The 19,341-nt window shown below is 41.7% G+C and overlaps 1 protein-coding gene across 4 annotated transcripts; it reads left to right on the forward strand.

Annotated features, from left to right (window-relative positions):
- Positions 1–1,913: 1,913 nt before the first annotated feature.
- On the forward strand, positions 1,914–19,341 carry LOC105929916 (protein Hook homolog 2). Of its 4 annotated transcripts, none has more exons than XM_021319170.2 (23): positions 1,914–2,118; positions 3,970–4,052; positions 4,616–4,688; positions 4,782–4,832; positions 6,016–6,148; positions 6,440–6,507; positions 6,849–6,914; positions 8,176–8,256; positions 9,410–9,576; positions 9,772–9,912; positions 12,756–12,957; positions 13,109–13,219; positions 13,705–13,792; positions 13,964–14,030; positions 14,353–14,490; positions 17,027–17,114; positions 17,443–17,448; positions 17,608–17,642; positions 17,728–17,810; positions 17,906–18,009; positions 18,769–18,870; positions 18,959–19,034; positions 19,138–19,341. In XM_021319170.2, the coding sequence occupies exons 1-23, from the start codon at positions 2,074–2,076 to the stop codon at positions 19,290–19,292; spliced, it is 2,163 nt and encodes a 720-aa protein (XP_021174845.2). In that variant the 5' UTR covers positions 1,914–2,073; the 3' UTR covers positions 19,293–19,341. The 4 variants fall into 4 exon arrangements, with proteins under 4 accessions (XP_021174845.2, XP_036004307.1, XP_012723309.2 ...); XM_012867855.3 differs by having other exon boundaries at positions 1,915–2,118; positions 18,959–19,030; XM_036148414.1 differs by lacking the exon at positions 8,176–8,256 and having other exon boundaries at positions 18,959–19,030.

Here is a 19,341-nt window from a genome sequence, read left to right on the forward strand (position 1 = left end):
TTTTTGTTTCTACATTTTATTCCTACTTGCTATTATTCTGTTTTATTTTACTGTATTTTAATCATGTAAAGCACTTTGCATTGTCTCTGTACTGAATTGTGCTATACAAATAAACTTGCCTTGCCTTGCCTTGGAGACGGCCTACGACTCGAGTCTGGGATGGAGGTTCAACTTCCAGCATTTACAAATACAGCTCACAGGTGGAAGTATCCGAGGTTTGCTAAACAACATTAGTAAATGAACACCATTATTAAAAATTAAAAAACGCCCCAGACTGACTCGGGAGAACGTTTTAAGAGCTGCTCTGCTCAGAAACAAAAAAAAAAATTTCATTTTGCACCCAACTAACTATACATCAACCGGAAAGCACCATCCTCCCTGCAAAACATAGATAGAAGAACAAACGGATGGATGGATGGATGGATGGATGGATGGATGGATGGATGGATGGATAGATAGATAGATAGATAGATAGATAGATAGATAGATAGATAGATAGATAGATAGATAGATAGATAGATAGATAGATAGATAGATAGATAGATAGATAGATAGATAGATAGATAGATAGATAGATAGATAGATAGATAGATAGATAGATATGATGGCGCACTGAAAACCTTCATGTGTTATTCAAGTGAGCAGTTGTGCAACATTCAGCTTTCTAAAGCTATTCTGTCAACTAGAGCCATCCAGTGGTGCTTTAAGGAAATTTAAAAAGATGACATTTAAAGGATTAAGTACTTACACTGGCTCAGGCTTGTTCTATTAGTTTATTGATATATCTTTTTATTTTTAGCACTGTCAAGTTTACTACAGTTTTAATTTATGCATATATTTTGCTTAACATCCATCCCATACCCTAATATTACCGAACAGGCAGTTAACATGAAAGTGTGACTGAGTTAATATTTTGTAAGAAGAGGAAGCAAAAGCAGTGAATACTTCAAAAGGAATCAAAGCAGGACAAAAATGCATTTGAGAACAACAGACAACAACACAACATTTGTGCAGGCAGAGGCAGGCTCGGGGTCTTTTTCACATCCTTGTTCTCTAATTGCCACCTGGAGTTTGAGACCTAGAAGAGGAGCGGGCCACCTAGCCAGGGTCTGGGCTGGGTTGGATCGTCTGGGGGTTCTCTAAACAATACTGCATATTTCTCAGTGATGTTATCAAAGGTGATGGTTGTTTATACCAGTGATACTTTTCTGGTTGGTTTTGCTGCTCTTTTTATATCTCTCACTGCAGGTGTAGAAGCAGACTCCGAGGGTGTTATCTTGTTCTCCTTCTTTACGTCTGCTCTATTCTTGTCACCTTTTCTCCGTTTTAACGTTTTGCCTCCTCTTTTTCTCTTCCTCCCTTTCCCTTTTACCTTTCCGTTTCTGTGTCCATTGAACATGAAATAATCCCAGAATAATATCCAATGAAGTTGTTTGCATATCAAGCGGAGCACTATAGCAATAGCAGTAATGCTCTACTTGTGAATGTGAATGCGTTGGTCTCTCTTTGGCATTAGGACAGCAATTCTGAGCGCAACAGAGAAAAATTGTGTACATTAACTAAATCAGACTACAATTCCTACATTTGTTTTTGAGCATTACTTAAATCTATGCAGTGCTTTGAAATAGATGTTAAATACGTTTGTGGCTGTCACGTGACACAATGTGGAAAAAAGTGGTGTGGATACTTTTTGTAAGGCAAAGTAAAACAAAAAGGCTTTTCAATCTCTAGTTAAATTTTCTATTTTTCTAATAATATAATAATATGACAACGTTTAATTGTACGTCGTTGTCAGTGCTCTGAAACCTGAGTGAACACACGCTATTATTCTCAAATTACCATAATTTTTCCGCGACCAGACACGCTGACCCGAACAGCATAATCCGTTTCCATGGGAACGGTTCTCATACGGAAGCTCGCGTGGATAATAGAGAGCGGGGGTGAAACGCGAAACGGACAGGAGCAGCGCTCGGAGGCCATTGCCTGACGTGGAAGGTGTCAGGACGGAGAAACGAGCTCCCGAGCAAAGAAAGCGGCGAAGGTTCGGGCTGTCGCCTCTCGGAACGCGGCACAATGAGCGTGGACAAAGCAAATCTGTGTGACTCGCTCTTAACCTGGGTAAGTGTGAAGTTAGCTAGGTTTCCGAGCGAGGCTAACCTCCCCTGGGCTAACAGGTGACAGCAGGTGTTCGGCGAATCAAGGTAGAATAAAGTCCGCGTTTTTTAGGGCGAAATATAAATTAACATTACGTTTTTACCACATCTGATAATATACAAGCAGTAAGTAGCTCTAGAAACGGTGTTATTTGCCCTTCGGCCAAGCTCACAAGCAGTAAACAAATGAGGAATGTTGGTCTTGGTGGTCTGCTTCAACAACTGACTGTCAGCAAAGTTAGCTGCTAAATAAACAAACCCGGATAGCTTAGCGCGAGCTTCCAACATGCTAACTTTGCGTTAAAGCGCAGGGGATATGCACATGTTTGGCCCTTCTCCAGAGACCAGGGACACTTTAAGTACAAGTTGGTATTAATAGCAAGTTAAGTCTACAGTCCCTCCTCCGTGTTTAAAGCTACAACCACAACTCTAAAAAAGTTAGGACGTTGTGTAAAACAAAATGCATTGAATTGCAAATCCCTTTTAACCCATATTTCCCTGAATACACTACAAAGACAAGATATTTAGTGTTGATTAACTTTGGGTTTTTGTTGTTGTTTTGTTTGTTTTGCGAATACTCAGCAGAAGCAACAAAAGACTTTTGAAAGTTGAGAAATGCTTCAAACAAAAACTTTCTGGAATATTCCGCAGGTTAATTGCAAACAGGTGTCATGATTGGCTATAAAAGGAGCATCCCTGAAAGGCTCAGTCGTTCACAAGCAAGAATGGGACGAGGTTCACCACTTTGTGAACAACTGTGTGAGTCCGACAGTTTAAGAACGACACATCTCAGCGTTCATTTGCAGGGAATTTGGGGATTTCATCCTCAAGTCAATAATGTTGTCAACAGATTCAGAGAATCTGGAGAAATCTCTGCTCATAACGCCGAACACCAACGTTTAGTGCTCGTGACCTTACAAGCCGACATCATTTTGTAATGGATATTACCGCGTGGGCTCAGGAACACTTCCAAAAACTATTCGGTTAACACAGTTTGTCGTACGAGTTTAAACTCTACCATCCAAGGCCATATCAAACAACACCCAAAAACACAGCCAATTTCTCTGAGCCTGAGCTCATCAGAGGTGGTGGGAGAGGTTAGGGCTGGACGATAATTCAATAAAAATATATATGGATCGATAGACGTATATCGATGATAGAAAGAAAGGTCAATTAAAAAGTACAATAGAATAACAGATTTCCTTCCTTTTGCATTAATATTAGGCTAAATTAATATTACAGTCATTACATCCTCCCAGCCAATCACAAACACAGACCCGTCACCAAGCTCTGCCTCTTCGAAGAGTTCAGAGAGCACATGTTTATTTTCTTCTTACAAACTTGCAGTTTTGGTTAAAAGTTGGTTGAATAAAGGGTTGAGTTTGAATTCATCGTTTGTGTGTTCAGCAACATAAAATGGCTAAGGCTGCACTTAAAACATGTTTTGAATTTGTTGATGATTCTCAATATCGATCAATATGATTTCTACTTTATTGATATGCTTTTTTTTCTACATCGTCCAGCCCTAGGAGAGGTTTTCTCCTGCTGCAGGTTTTAATAAGAAGACTTCAAACGTGCCCACAGCTTCTAATAGCTTGTCTCCTGGTGGTTTCTGACTTAATATTTTCTGTTTTAGACTGTTTACTAGGTGGTTTGGTAGTCATTTCAAAGCAGTATATAACGATTGCATCATTTTATACTTAACAATTTTTTAAACCCATCTATTAAACTTGAGTGGTTATCTTCAACACTTGTTAAAAGCTACTCGCTTACATTCTAACATTTATTCGGGTTTTATTTATTATTTATTTTTCAGCTGCAGACATTTCAGGTCCCATCATGTGACAGCAAGCGCGATCTAACAAGTGGAGTGGCCATTGCTCACGTACTCCACAGAATGTAAGCATGTCTACGCCATTGTGCTCTTCTGTTTAGTGCACAGGGAGGGCTTGAATTAAATGTTTTTTTTAATCAAATTTACAGTTCTGCTGGATCTATTACATCACCCGGGCTACGTCTAATCTTTGACAAACTTTGGGCTGTTAACAATTCATTCAAACTGTTTTTTTTTTGTTTGTTTTTTTTCAGAATGGAGAGATTTTACGAAAAAATTAAGTGCACATTTTGTCATCTAATGGGTTTTTTTACTTCCTAGTCACACACAAGATTAAAATTTTGCATAATAGCTTAAATATATACACCCCCTTACTAGTATTTGATAAATTACCTCGTAGTGCTGCAGTGACAGACCGCTGCATCCTAGGTGCAGAAAGGAGCGCTATGGCAGATCCTTCCTCCCAGCAGCTGTTAGACCTGCTAACCATCACTGCTTTTATGTAACTTTAATGAGCAGCTTTACTCCACTGTCATTGTGTCTGAAATGATCAGGGCAGAAGGCTTCCTGTGTGCTATGACGTTCAGAGATCTGTTGTGCCTACAGCCTCCTCTGCTCTCATTAACAGAGACCCCTCCTGGTTTAATGAGACGTGGCTCGGCAGGATCAAGGAGGAGAGTGAGGCCAACTGGCGCCTTAAGGTAATTGATGAAGCAGCGTCGTAGCATTAGTTTTTCTTGTCTGTTGTCTTTGGCTAAAATCAAAATGCCAACTCCTGTTTTTTGTTGTTTTAGGTCAGCAACTTGAAAAAGGTTCTGCAGAGCATGCTGGAGTATTACCATGATGTAAGAGGGGTTTAACAGCTTTATCAAGTGCATCTCAACGAATTAGAATGTCATCAAAAGTTATTTCTGGTCATTTTGATGATCGTGGCTTTTCCATGTACTGTACAGTATATGCACTAACATGGGGTTCCTTTTTTATTGATTATTACATCCATGCAGCGTGGCATGGAGCCGATCAGCCTGTGGTTTTGATGAGGTGTTCAGGAAACCCAGGTTGCTTTAATTTCAGCCTACATGTTTTCTTTGGGGGGGCGGCTGGAGAATCAAATCAACATCTCCATGAAGCAGGTTAGCAGAGACAAGCATGAAGTCCTCTAAGGTTTGCGAGTAGATAACTGTGTTGGCTCTAGACTTGATATAACACAGTGGACCGGCACCACCCGATGACATGGCTCTCCAAATCATCCCTCACTGAGGAAACGTCACTCTGGACTTGAAGCAGCATGGATTCTTCACCTCTTTACGCTTTTTTCCAGGCTCTGGGACCCTGATTTCCAAATCAAATGCAAACTTTGGTTTCATCTGGAAAAAGGACTTTGGACCACAGAGCAACAGTCCAATCCTTTTTCTCCTTGGCCCATGTGATTATGCTTCTGACCTCATCTCTGGCTCCACAATAGCTTTACATAAGGAATACAAAAGTTGTAGCCCATGTCCTGGATATGTCTCTTCATGGTGGCTCCTAAAGCATGCCTCCTTGTCAACATCATAACTATTAAATAGACTTCAATTCACAGTCACACGGCTGCAGTTATCCTGGTTGCTTGTGTTGTGCACTTGTTTTTTGTTTTGTTTTTTTCCTTCCACTTAACTTTCAATGAATATGCTTGGATTCATCGCTGTTAACCTGCCAGCGACCCATTGTGGCTTACCTTCCTTGGCGAGGGTGACTTCCTTCGTTGGGCAGTCTTCCCTGGAATGGTATATTCTGTGACACGGCCGTAATATTTCTGCATTCAAACCATTTTTATTTGTCCTATGCAATATTCTAACTTCCTGATAAACTTATAATGGCCGTTCATTAGCTATAAGCCATGTTTTCAGATTGAACTACTGAAGCAAAAAAGAACAATTTGACAATATTCCAATTCTTTGAGCTGCACCCATACTTCTCTACTGCTTGTAGTTCTCCATTTGGCTCATGACTGAAATTTAACGTGTCACCTTCCTGTGCCGTGATCAGGTGCTGGGTCAGCAGGTGTCCGATGAGCATTTACCAGATGTGAACCTCATAGGCGAGATGGGCGATGGGACTGAGCTGGGCAAGCTGCTACAGCTTGTTTTGGGTTGTGCTGTCAGTTGTGAAAAGAAACAAGGTAGGACGGGGGAGGGGGTTAAAGACTTTCACCGTTTAATTTTTTTTTTTTTTTTTTCAATTTAAACGCATGAATGACACTGATGGATAAAGTATGTGCTGCTTTTCCAACACTGAAGTCCATTTTACACAATAAAGTAGACAAGATTAAAAGCTTCTGTTGATCCATCAGTTTAATGAACAAATGCTCAGATGATAGAACCTGAGTTGGTTTCATTTTAGGAAAGAGTATTTGAGTTAATCTGCATTTGGCTGCACCTTAACCGCTTTTGTTGTCATCTTCCAAACGCAGAGCAAATCCAGCAGATTATGACACTTGAGGAATCTGTCCAGCATGTTGTGATGACAGCCATTCAGGAGGTGAGTGAGCAGCCCGACTTATCCTCTCTGCTCTCCGTTTTTTTCCCCATTAATCCAGCTGTTAGTCATGGGCGTAATTCATAAGGAAAGAAGTATGGATAAACATTAGATTGAAATAATTCCCAAAAATCCTGCTTTGTGCTTTTCTAAGAATAGATTTTGTGTTTTGAGGACCAACACAGCAAGGGGTTGGATGTAAAAAAAAAAAAAAAAAAAATTATCCAGCTTATGAGAGCTGTCTTCAAATAAAAGATATTAATAAATCCAAACAAACCTGCTTCTGCCGATGTGAATGTCAGTTTCTTTGTAACTTGAGCTCATCCTTTGCTGCTTTGCCTCAGCTTTTAACAAAGGAACCTTCATTGGAACCAGGAAGTCCAGAGAGTTATGGGGACTTTGACTACCAGGTAAAACTCAAAGATGTGTATAAATGAGTTGTGAAGTGGAAGAAAAACTGATTTGTGTGCATAAGGCTGTGTTAAAAAATAAAAATAAAAATCCAATCCCAAATCAATTCTCATTAATTCCTAATGATCGATTCATATAATAAAAAAAATGCATTTTCCACTGTGAATTTCCAACTCGCACTCCACTCTGGGAGGTGAATTTTTAATGTCCCGTTTTTAATAATGCACCAGCTGTAGATTATCTCTGGTGTCCTCTGTTTTCTACCCTGGATCTGTATTTGGGTTTTCTGCCCCTCAGCATGTCTGTGAAAGCAGTCGTCTCAACATTCAGGGAGATGGTTTGGTCCTTACAGCTGCCATTAGCTACCATTACTTTATTCATTTGCTGTTGGATGTTAATATAATACCAACATCAATATGTTGCATAACTACAGTCATGCAACTCAGGGTAAGCGGTTATAAAAATGGTTTTAATACCAACAATCCAATTTGAGATCGGATTGAAAAGAATCGATTCTAAATGTGGAGAATCTGAATCAAATCGATTCTTGGAATGTGAATTAGTTTCCTTCAGAAGTCACACAATTAATGAAGTCCACCTGTGTTTACTTTAGTTTTTGTTGTGAAGTGGAAAATCTATTTTTAGTAATTAAAAATAAAAGATTTTGTCCCAACATTAAAAACACTGTGATGCAGAAAAATAACACTGTATATCACTGTGAACGCGGCATCTCTGCTGTGAAACATGGTGTTGGTAACATCATGCTGTGGGGATATTCCCTTTAGCACAGACATGTAGAAAGACGGCTGCAGGCCAATCCTGCAATATGAGACTGCTGTTGAGCTTCTTCTTTAGGCAGGATGACCCTAAACATACAAGCACAGCTACAGTTATTCATGTGTCTAACTGGTTGAGACATGTAGCAATCCAAAAAATCCCTCAACAGGTTTGCTGTGTTTGCCAGTAAAATACAAACCTAAGTCCCATTCAGAAACTGTGGCAGCTCTTGAGTTGATGTTCATAGATGTTCTTCATCCAGTCCAACAGAGTTGATGCTGTAATTGCAGCAAAAGGTGGTTCTTCAAAGTTTTCGCGCAGAAGGTCCTGATTAAAATATATTCAAAACCATGTATTTTTTTCCACTTCACATTTATTGCCTCCTACATGAAATTCTAATAAAATACAGTGAAATTGGTGGCTTGTATGCTCTTCGGTGCACTGTGCTCGCACTCGTATGATATCTTCTGTGCTCTCTCACAGTCCAGGAAGTATTATTTTCTGAGCGAGGAAGCAGGAGAGAAGGAGGACCTAACCCAGCACTGTAGAGATCTCGAACATCAGGTTAGTTGGCTAAATGGAGTGTGTGCGCTATTTAACGATCACCTGCACTGGTAAAGTTAGAATCATTTCAGTTCTGGCCAGTTTTATAAAGCACTGCGCTACAGTGATGTACAGTTTTCAGCCGGAGAGCTAGATTATTAGAGAAAAATACCTGAGTGCAGCTTTGGTCTGCTGTTGTGTTTTTTAAAATCGCATCTCGCAACTTCTGTGCTTTGGCCTGTATTGATTATCCCGCAGGACATTGTCTTTGTAGTCTCTTGGCTTAGTTGTGCAGCAATGGCTGAGAAAAGGGCTAAGTTATTTTTTTATTTTTTTTCCCTTAAACATACTTTCTTGTCAATAGTTGCATAACATCGAGATGAAACTGACACATTGCCTTGGGATGGATCAGTAGCCAACAATAATTTGCGCTGCTCTCAGCCCACCTGTTTGTTTACTTGCTCAGCCCACACGTTGGGAATTAGTCACTGGTGTTGTTTTAGGAGCTATTTACTGTTACTGGCCCAGGGCTAAAACATGCAATCTGTCCTTAAAGTTCAGCGGCGGCGTTCGCTGTGTTCAGCCCGGGAACGTGTCCCGTTAAAAAAAAAAAAGTTAAATCCAATTTCTTCATAGTTCTCGTGCAAAACTGTTTAATTGTAACCTTCGTGTTGCAACTCTAAACTTCCTCGGAGACCTCTGTAGAGTTATTTCCAACAAAAGAAGCAGCATTTCCAGTATGCACCATCTTGGTTATTCGTCGTGTCTAATCTTAGCGTGGGGATCTGGTTGGAGCCTTAAGGCGAGCTTTTCTCTGCCTGGGAATGCTGCAGGTCAGCTGACAGCAGCATTGACGACAGAGCATGTGAAGTGACAGTAAAACTTGTGTTTAAAGTCCTCCTTGGACAAAGCGTGGTGAGTTCGCTGCTCTGTATCTTTGGCTTAATCCGCCCCCACTAATTCAACAATTTCATATCGGTTATAGTCTTGTACTTGGTAATGTTTTGCTTTTTATCTCCCTTCAGGATTTTTGGGCTCTTCACTGTTGTATATTTTCCTCCTTTTCACTGCTGCAGATTATTTATTTTTTTTAGCTCCATCATGTTGTCCAAACATCACATTTTTCACTAAACCTTTACATGTGTATTTGCAATGTTTCTCTGTACTGTGGCAGCTGTCGCTGGGCGTGGAGGAGAGGCTTTCCCTGCAGACGGAGATCCGCTCCCTGAGAGAGAGGCTCAGCCGCAGTGACTCTCTGGACGCCTCAACCACCGCCATCACCGGCAAGAAGCTGCTGCTGCTGCAGAGTCAGATGGAGCAGCTGCAGGAGGAAAATTACCGGTACAACAGTTGACCAACACTTAAAGTGAAATTAATGCTTACAGGGAACCAAACCAAAAAAAAAAAAGTAATTGAAAGGATTCTAGTAACTTTTACACCCACGTATGCGTTTCACATTTGAGTCTTGAGTTGTCTTGATTGGTTCTGTTTCTCACAATGACTCGTCTAAGCCACATAAACCACTGAATATTTCAGGCTGGAGAACAGCAGAGATGACTTGAGCGTACGTGCTGAGACGCTGGAGCGGGAGGTGGCCGACCTGCTGCAGAGGAACGAAGAGCTGACTAGTCTGGCGCATGAAGCCCAGGCGCTCAAGGATGAGATGGACATCCTGAGGTGAGGGCAGCTGCCAGACTCCTAACCGTTCTCCGCCTTCAAAACGAAGCCGCCATGAGAGCTGCGCTGCTGATCAACACTCCACATATATGCTTTAGAGCATGAATTTTCACAGAAACAGTTTGTTCCCACTGAAACCACAGAAATTAACACTCTGGGTGTTGAGTCACGTAGACTGGGGGGTTTTGTTCATGCTTTACAACTTGTTCTATGCAGTTCATTGATGATTTATAATTGGCCAACATACTAAGGTTTATATTGGTTTGCAGAAAAGCTCATACCACTTACATCTTTTTTTTTTTCTTTTTTTTTACATTTTGTCACTTTCCCAAAACAAAGCTGAATGTGTTCAATGTGATTTTTTTATTTAATAGATCAACACAAAGTAGTGTAGTGTAGGAAAAATTAAATGGGGTTTTAATTTTAAACAATTAGCTGTAAGTCATAAAACTAAAACCTGCATTACTATTCAGCACCCCTCAGTCCTTAGAACCATATGTGATCAATCATTTTCAAGTCACAGATTCACAATACATTCCTGGTGTGGACTTTGACTAGACCGTTCAAACTTATGAAGAGGATTGGGCCTTTATCATCATTTTACAGTTATTTAAAATGTATTATAAGAATTTGTATTTATCTTGACAATGATGTATTCCAACTAGACAAGTCTGAAACCCCCCAAAACTGCCAATGTTGTCTGGATTGTTATTTTTGCTATTTTCTCCACTGTTGGTTTATTGAGAGCATCAATAAATATCAATGCATTCAAACATATAATTGAATGCAGTCACTGTGTGCAGCTTGGTCATAAAAGTTACACTTCTTTTTGTAACTAGAGTCCTGATGAAACATATTTTGGAAATTTGTTTTAATATTACATTTTTAAGAGTTTTTAGGGACAGTATTTGTTTGAGGTATAATTGACATGCAGTTGCAGCCACACAGTTACCTGAAAAGAAATGTAAGAAGCTGTAAATAGTATTTTATCGTCACTTTATCATTATCACATCCCGAGAATATATCATGATAAAATTTAAAGTCCATATCGCCCACCCCTACTCATGCGAATGCTTTGATCTAAGCTATTCCACTGTAGTTCTGGTTGATCTCCATCCAAGTCTCACGTCATTCGCAGAGTCTTACAGATTTTCCTGTCAGATAAATCCTTTTTCACATCAACGCTGACCTGTTGAAGAAAAGCATCCCTAATCGTGATGTTGCTAACCACCATTGGGATGATGTGTTCAGGATGACATACATCAGTGTTTTTGTTTTTTGCCCTGCATAACATTTGCATGTAGACATACAGGTCAAAAAGTTCAATTTTGGTTTCATCTAACCACAGCAACCTTCTAGAATTGCGCAGTAGTAGAAGTCATTGAGTGGGCTTGTTGCCTCTTTAATGTAGCGTTTGTGGTATTTGTTGATGAGTCCACATTTTGAGTCATTTTCAGACAGTCACACTCTATCCGACGTCTAAAGTCAGTTCTCAGAGGCTGGTGTCGTGTCTGTTTCAGACGTCACCCAGGCTCAGCACACCCAAATCCTTGATGTGGAGCTGATCAAAGCTATAGTTGGTAACTCTGTTCAGAAAACCTTTTGGTTATACTTTCTAAAATGGTCCTTTCCATCCTGAAGGTAGTCAATACATTATATATTCAGGGGGAAAATCAATCTGTGTAAAAGCTGCAGGCCTGTAAAAACTCTGAGCAATCCCTGCTGTTCAGACCGAACGGCAGGGATTGCTCAGAGTTTTGTTCCTGCTCTCACCCCCCCTCTGTTCCTCAAGTTCCGAGGGGGGGATCATCTTATCTTTTTGTTGTCCCACAGGCCAATCATTCTGACATGCTCACAAAACACCGGTGTGCGTGCACGCTCCTTGTTAGTTTCTGCTTGCTGGCTGTGCAAGTGTACTTTTAGTGTTTATGGACCCGGTTAGCTTCGGTGTTCATTGTAGCTCCCCTGCTCTCACTGTAGACTTTGAACATGGCTGAGAGCCTTAAGAAGCAAACTGCATTCATGTTTATGAGAAGAAGAGGAAGGCCTCAGTAGAAAGAAATGACACCATAGTGGATTTGGGAGATATTTTTTTCCCACCCTGCCCCCGAGGAGTGGGAGAACAGATAAAAAAAAGTCTTGTACATGCGCAGTTATGCAAAGCATACATGCTTTGCAAAAAAATAAAATAAACAAATCCTTAACTAAAAAGTGTTCATATCTACTCTAGATAGGGAGTACTCTATCCAGCTGTTGAAAAACAAACGACATTCAGTATTTCTATCTGAATAACATAAAGGTACACCTGCTGTTCTGGTGATGATCTTCAAATGGTTATTCAGTCTTGCCTCCTTCAACATACTTACTGTGGCTTCTTGCTAACTGTGAACTGACAGATGGCAATAGGACAGTTGTCCTTTATTTTCACACAGGTGGACTCTGACAATCAGTGGAGAATCAGTGGCACTGGATTTTCTTTAGAGGTGTCAAAATAAAGGGTTCTGAATGCGATTGCATGGCACCATTGTAACCACATGTGTCCTTGTACCCCTTTGTACGTCACATGAAAGTTCAAGGGGTTGCATAGCTCGTAATATGAAAGTTCAATTTCTTGCATATGACTACTGGCAAACATGCATTACATGCATAAAATGGATAAAATTTTGTCTAAACAGAATTTTCTGTTTAGACACGTTGGTAGGTTTCTATTAAGCATCTCTTTCTGTGTCGCTACAGGTTCCTGTCACTTAAATTACAGCATTGTTCTTAATTTTGAAGGACACATGACATTCCCAGTCATATTGAACCAAGACCCGTTCCTCTCTGTGCCTCCCTCCCCACAGACACTCCTCTGACAGGGTGAACCAGCTCGAAGCACTGGTGGACACTTACAAGAGGAAGCTGGAGGATCTGGGAGATCTGCGCCGACAGGTGCGCCTCTTGGAGGAGCGCAACACCGTGTACATGCAGCGCACCTGCGAGCTGGAGGAGGAGCTGCGGCGGGCCAACGCCGTCCGCAGTCAGCTGGACACCTACAAGAGACAGGCAAGCTGTCCGCTCGTTCATCTGTTTGCCATCTGAGTGATAATAAACTGAGTCTGGCTGCTACATGCGTTTGGAAAGATTTGCTGTTTTCTTGGAGCGCTCTTGCAGACTGTGTGCTTTCTGATTTTTTTTTTTTGATTTTTTTTTTCAGGCTCATGAGCTTCACACCAAGCACACAGCAGAGGCCATGAAGGCCGAGAAGTGGCAGTTTGAGTACAAAAATCTTCATGACAAGTACGACGCGCTGCTGAAGGAGAAAGAAGTGAGTTGGTGCTCGTCTTCAAAGCATTCAGAACGTGTAGATCAGCGCGTCCCTGCTGCAGAAACTCTGCTCAGGCACATATTATGTTGCTCACTCCCACATGAGCTGTTGTCTCTGAGATCTAACGGGGATTTTGGCGGGTGATTAGCCGTAGTAGTACAGAGATTGATTGGTATGCAATTATAGTGTCTTACAAAATTATTCATACCTCTTCCCTTTTTCACATTTTCCACATCACGACAACAAACCTCTGTGGTATTTTTATTTTTGATAACCGTATTAGTTTACTTCTGGTAAACCCATCAGTAGAGTCTACCTTTGTGTAATTTTCTTCCACAAAAAAAAAGGTTGTAAAGGTGTTAATACTTTTGCGGGGCACTTTTACTTGTGATGCTAAAGAAATGTTGACGATTTCCCCCGGTTTACCAGATCAGAACTTGGGAGTGATGTGGAAAACATGTTTTGAGAAAGCTTTGTTTCTGCAGCGTCTGATTTCAGAGAGAGACTCGCTTCGGGAAGCCAACGATGAGCTCAGGTGTGCACAGGTCCAACAGGAGTACCTGAGAGGAACAGGTGAGCCCCCGGAAGCAAATCAGGCCCAAGTAACTTGTTCATGTTAATTCAAAACAGGCCTAGCCATGTTTTTCTTTTTTTCTTTAATGGCTGGTAACACATTGAAACATAATTTAGTAGAACTTTTTACAACTCTTGCTTTCTTCTGTGTATATTTGCTTCCTTCTGCAGGAGACTTGTCCGACGGTGACGTCACGGTGGGAAACCTTGCTGCGGAGATTCTGCCTACCGAGCTAAAGTACGACCATGTATTAAGCTGTGTCGGTGTGAACCAGGGTGTGTAGAGACGCGTTTATGTACAGTTGAGCTTGTCCCCGTCCGTAGCCCACGCCCCGGGTTCATTCTGCAGTCTCTAAAGTTTATTTTTGGAGGTTGAATGTTCAGCTGGCCGGTGGAACGGCAACACATGGCACGCTTGGCCTGGGCGTTGTCAGATAAGAGCCTCGTCGGTCGATCTCAGCAGAGCTTTTTTTATTTCCTCGCCTCCACCGTTCCCTGCTCTGTTTCCTATTCCCGCCTTTATTCTGGCCCTTCGTTTTGACGTGCTCTTTGTCTGACAGGGAAACGGTTGTACGTCTGCAGAGTGAAAACAAGATGCTGTGTGCTCAGGAGGAGACCTACATGCAGAAGCTTGTCAAGGTCCAAGCTGAGCTGGAAGAGGCCCAGCGCAGCAAGAATACCCTGGAAACTCAGAACAGGTAGGAGTCTGTGCATGAATTAATTAGACGGTTCAAGTTTTTTAGCGGCGTTGGCCAACCGTTCCCCTCTAGGGCCACCATATTGTGCGTTCCTGGACATTAAACTGTTGATTTGGCTGAGGGAAGGAGTGATATCTGCCTAAATGTCAACTCACCCTCTGGACTGTGTGTTGAGCGGAGCTGTGTGGGCTGGGCTGGAGGACAGGCAGCAGAAAGCCAGATTGTCCCTTCAGTGCGTGTTTATGTGCAATTGTGTGTGTGTGTGTTTACATGCCTGTGGGCATGTGGACATGTGGGTGGACTGTGTGTGTGTGTGTGTGTGTGTATCCAATGCAACACCAGGCTGAGGGTGTGGGAAGCATCCTCAGCAACAGTAACAGGAGGAGAGGAGTGGAGTGAGCATGCTCAGTAGAGCAGAGCGTTAAATGTCCAGGCGGCACAATCCTGGAATGGACGACAGGTGCTTACAGCAGATGCACAAAGTCCCACTTTGAACAGCGGAGTTGCTAAATAATTTAGAGGGAGATGGCGTGTGCGCCTTTTTCCAGAGTTAAGATCATTTCCTGAAGGGTTAGTTAAATATATAAAATGCTTGGAACTATAGGATCGCAGCTGATTTTTAGCATGCACACTCAAACTTTTTGGTGTGAAACAAATCTAAAAACAAAAATTACCTTCTTACTAAATTATATTCAGTTTTTAGGTTCATTTCTCAGACAAAATGCACTGCAAAAACGGATCTGAAAATAAGTAAAATGTTCTTAAAGTTAGTGTATTTGTCCTTTATTTGAGCAGGTAAATAAGATTATTTGCGAATGGAATGAGTATTTTAACCCCTAAAATAAGATAATTAGACATACTGCACTTGAAATAAGATGATGGAGATGAGTTGTTCCTATTTTAAGTGCAAAAATCTTATTCCATTGGCAAAACACCTTATTTACCTGCTCAAATCAAGGACAAATCCACTCATTTTAAGAACATTTTACTTATTTCAAGTTCCGTTTTTGCAGTGTGCTCCTGGGATTCATTTATTAGGGTCAGATTAGAATGTCTTGAATTGGCTTTGCCTCTTTCTAAAGGATCAGATTGAATTCAAATGTTTGTCTTGAAATTACTTTATTTTGAATCAGTGCCAAACAAACTGAATTAAATTGAGTTTTCTTTCTTTTTATCTTGCTCAGGTAGTATGTCTGATGCAAACATTAAATAAAATAACACAGTTGAAAGGTTAACACCCTTATACTGGTATCATTTTTTTCTCAGCGACACAAAGGGGATAAACGTTGTAGGTCGATTTGGTTCATTTTAAAGGATGACAATGGCTCCACTATTTGACTTATTGTCAGTTCTTAGTTTCATTCAGAACTATTGAACACTAGACACATCACTATGATTTAAGGTAAATGTGAATTTTTTTATTTTTTTTTAAGTACATTGAATTGGGCCTAATTAGTAGTTACATCTGAGAAGAAGCCAATGAGGAGGCAGGATTTTGTGTCCATCTCGCTTCAATGCCACCGGTACTGCTGTGAGAAGACATTGATTTCTCTATAAGTTAATTATTCATACCCGTGACATGTTGTCAGGGGTATGAATAATTTTGGACTTCACTGTATAATATTAAATAGAGCATTCTTGCTGCTGTGAGCTGTAATTTTATCATTTTGCAGTATCAGATGTGACGTAACGCTGCGTGTGAGAGGTAAGATGCTGTAAACCAAGGTGGTGGTGGTTGTTTTTTTTTAAACGCGCAATAATGACGGAGTTGATATTTTCAGCTGCCTTTAGCTGTTAACAGCAGCCTAAAATACCAGCTGCACAGACGGCTACAAGAAGAACCCAACATTTGCACAGCCAGCATCCCTGAGCAGCAGTTTGTGTGTTTTCTCCAGAACGCCTTAGCTCTGATATTTCAAGAAGGAAGGCTGCCAACATTTAGAAATCTAGAGTATTCCATTGCACAATGCTGGAAAACTAAAACGTCATCTTTCCTGTGCTCTTTTTAGCCTTCCTGTTGTCAGCTTTAGGTCTTGTTCTCTAATAGCCAGAATGACGCAGCCATTATGTCTCATCATGAAGAAATAGTTTCCTTTTTAAGGGGCTTCTTACACCTCTGTGCTTCCTCTGACCCCATTTTAATCAACCGTCTGATGCAGAAAACATACTTGGAGTCGTCTTCCTGCAGGTTCAGCTTCCACAACAAAGAGCTGCTCTACTATGGTTCATTGTAAAAGATCCGATTTTTGAGTTTCCAACCAGCCGAAATCAGCAGAAAGTTGTCTGACCAGCTGATTTTTCACGGTCTCTGCAGCTAGCATGAATTAGTCAGCAAAAACAATATGATCCAGCCTCACTGACCTAAAACACGATGACAGTGTTGTGGAGTTGGGAGTCGTCACAGATGTCCAGATACATGGCTTTTGATAAACTGCGGCTGAAATAATCACTTAATGTGGGGACCATCCAGCTCATATATTGCTGCCCATGCATTCCCACCATCTCCTCTCATCCGAGCCCCGTTCTTCATCCCAAGGTTGAACCTGCAGCAGATCTCGGAGCTGCGATCCCAGGTGGAAGAGCTCCAGAAAGCGCTCCAGCAGCAGGACAGCAAGAACGAGGATGTGAGTGGAATAATCTGCCCTCTCGCTCTGTCTTTTCTCACGGTTAACCGGCATATTTTCCACAGTCATGGTAGTCCTGAGACTTCCTACAGTTTCTAATGTCAAGCCTAAAAACCGAGCAGAGAGCGAATCCTGAGTCAAAACATTTGCATGGCGCAGTGTGCGTAAGGATCGTCTGTCCTCTGAGGACTGCAGTGTTTGCTCTCCTTTTGATACGTGTTGTGTGGGACTGTAACCCATGTTTGCTGTGGTGATTCAGCGCTAACGCCTGCCCCTCTCTGTTTGTCTCTCTCCACCTGCCCCCCCACCCTACATCTGCCAAAATCAGGCCATCGTAAGTACGGCCCGTCCTCTGTGCAACCGGCCCATGATTTCGCTCTGCAACAGCTTGACTCTCACTGCCTGTACTCTGTTTTCATGCTCTGTATAGCTCCACTCTTAAGTTGATCATTGTTTTTTTTCTTCTTCTTTCTTTTTGGTTATTTAAATGAAGTCGTCCTTATTGAAGAAAAAGCTGGAGGAGCATTTGTAAGTCATTCACTGCCGCTTAGTGCCCATTAATCGGGGGAGCAGGTCATCTAAAGTGACTCGATTCATTTGCTCCACGTTTCAGGGAGAAGCTAAGTGAAGCTCACACAGACCTCCGAAAGAAGCGAGAGGTCATAGATGACCTGGAGCCCAAAGCGGACAGCAACAGTAAGACCCTTTATAAAGATCTGCTTAAATCCTCTCTGCTTATTAGTGTACGTGTTGCAGGCTGGGACTCTGCGTGCATTTTTTCTTCGTCACAGTGGCCAAGAAGATAGACGAACTCCAGGAGATCCTTCGGAAGAAAGACGAGGACATGAAACAGATGGAGCAGCGATACAAACGCTATATGGAGAAAGCCAGAACGGTCAGTCCCCATCAGGGGAATACACGCTTCTCATTAAGAGGCGCCAACATTGCTGATTAAACGAGGGTTCTGTCATTTTTTAAAGAGTTTTTAAGAGTTTTTTTTTTTTTTTTTTTTTTACATTTAGCAGAAAACGGGAGGAAAGAGATTTCTGAAAATAGTTAAGCAAGGGCTTGTTAACCTTTTTTTAAAACTTAACCCCTTGCTGTCAGTATTTGAGTGAAACGTTTTCTAATTCAACTTGGGTGACGATGTAAGAGGGGAATGTGGGGGTTAAATACAAGGAAACAAACTTGAGACTGAGGCGGAGGTTTACGTTCAAGCAGGAGAATCGCTTTAAAATTGCAGCTGGAGCTACATTGGAACGGTTCCAGTAAAAGAATATCTCTGGGTTGGAATGGCCTAGTCAAAGTCCAGACCTGAGCACCAATGGGAATCTGTGGCAGGACTTGATAACCGATGTTAACAGATACAGTCTTGATGATCCGGCTGACCTTGAACTGTTCTGGAACGTCAAACATACGGTGCATAAGTGTAAAGCGTAGCCCAGAATGACTTTGCATTGCAGGAGAAGAGGGTTCTCAGAAGTAGCAGGTCAGGTCTGAACACAAATGGAGGCCACATTTTTCAGATATTTTCTGTGATAACATTTTAAAAATGAAACTCATTAAGATGCATATATGTTTGGGTTTGTAACATGACAGAGTGTTTGTGTTTGAGGAGTGGAAGAAGTCTTTTAAAGGGCTTGTCTGTGTGCAGGTGATCAAAACTCTGGATCCCAAGCAGCCAGCTCCGCCTCCTGACATTCAGTCTTTGAAAAATCAGCTGACAGAGAAGGAAAGAAAAATCCAGCATCTGGAGGTGAACTAGTAACACAGAGCTGTGGGGGGGATATACATCTGGTTATTGAAGTCTCACTAAAACCAATCAATGTGTTCCCTTTTCGTAGCATGACTATGAAAAGAGCAAAGCCAGACACAGCCAGGAGGAGAAACTGATCATTACTGCGTGGTACAACATGGTTAGTATGAGGAGGGGAAAGATGCTAAAATATATATATATCTTTTCACTTCTTGTCCACCTTTTGTTCTTTAACTCTTTCTGCGTCCTCCTGTTGTTCCACTGCAGGGCATGTCTTTGCATCAGCAGGTATCAGGAGAGCGACTGGGAGCGTCCAACCAGGCCATGTCTTTCCTGGCCCAGCAGAGGCAGTCCACCAACACCAGGAGGGGTCTGATCCGGCACCAGCCGAGATGAGACGGCCACGCTGGACGCTGCTCTGATACGATGCGAGGCGGAAAGATGAGACGGTCTCTGAACTCTCCGCTCCGC

Source organism: Fundulus heteroclitus, chromosome 16, assembly GCF_011125445.2.
Source record: "Fundulus heteroclitus isolate FHET01 chromosome 16, MU-UCD_Fhet_4.1, whole genome shotgun sequence".
NCBI lineage: Eukaryota > Metazoa > Chordata > Actinopteri > Cyprinodontiformes > Fundulidae > Fundulus > Fundulus heteroclitus.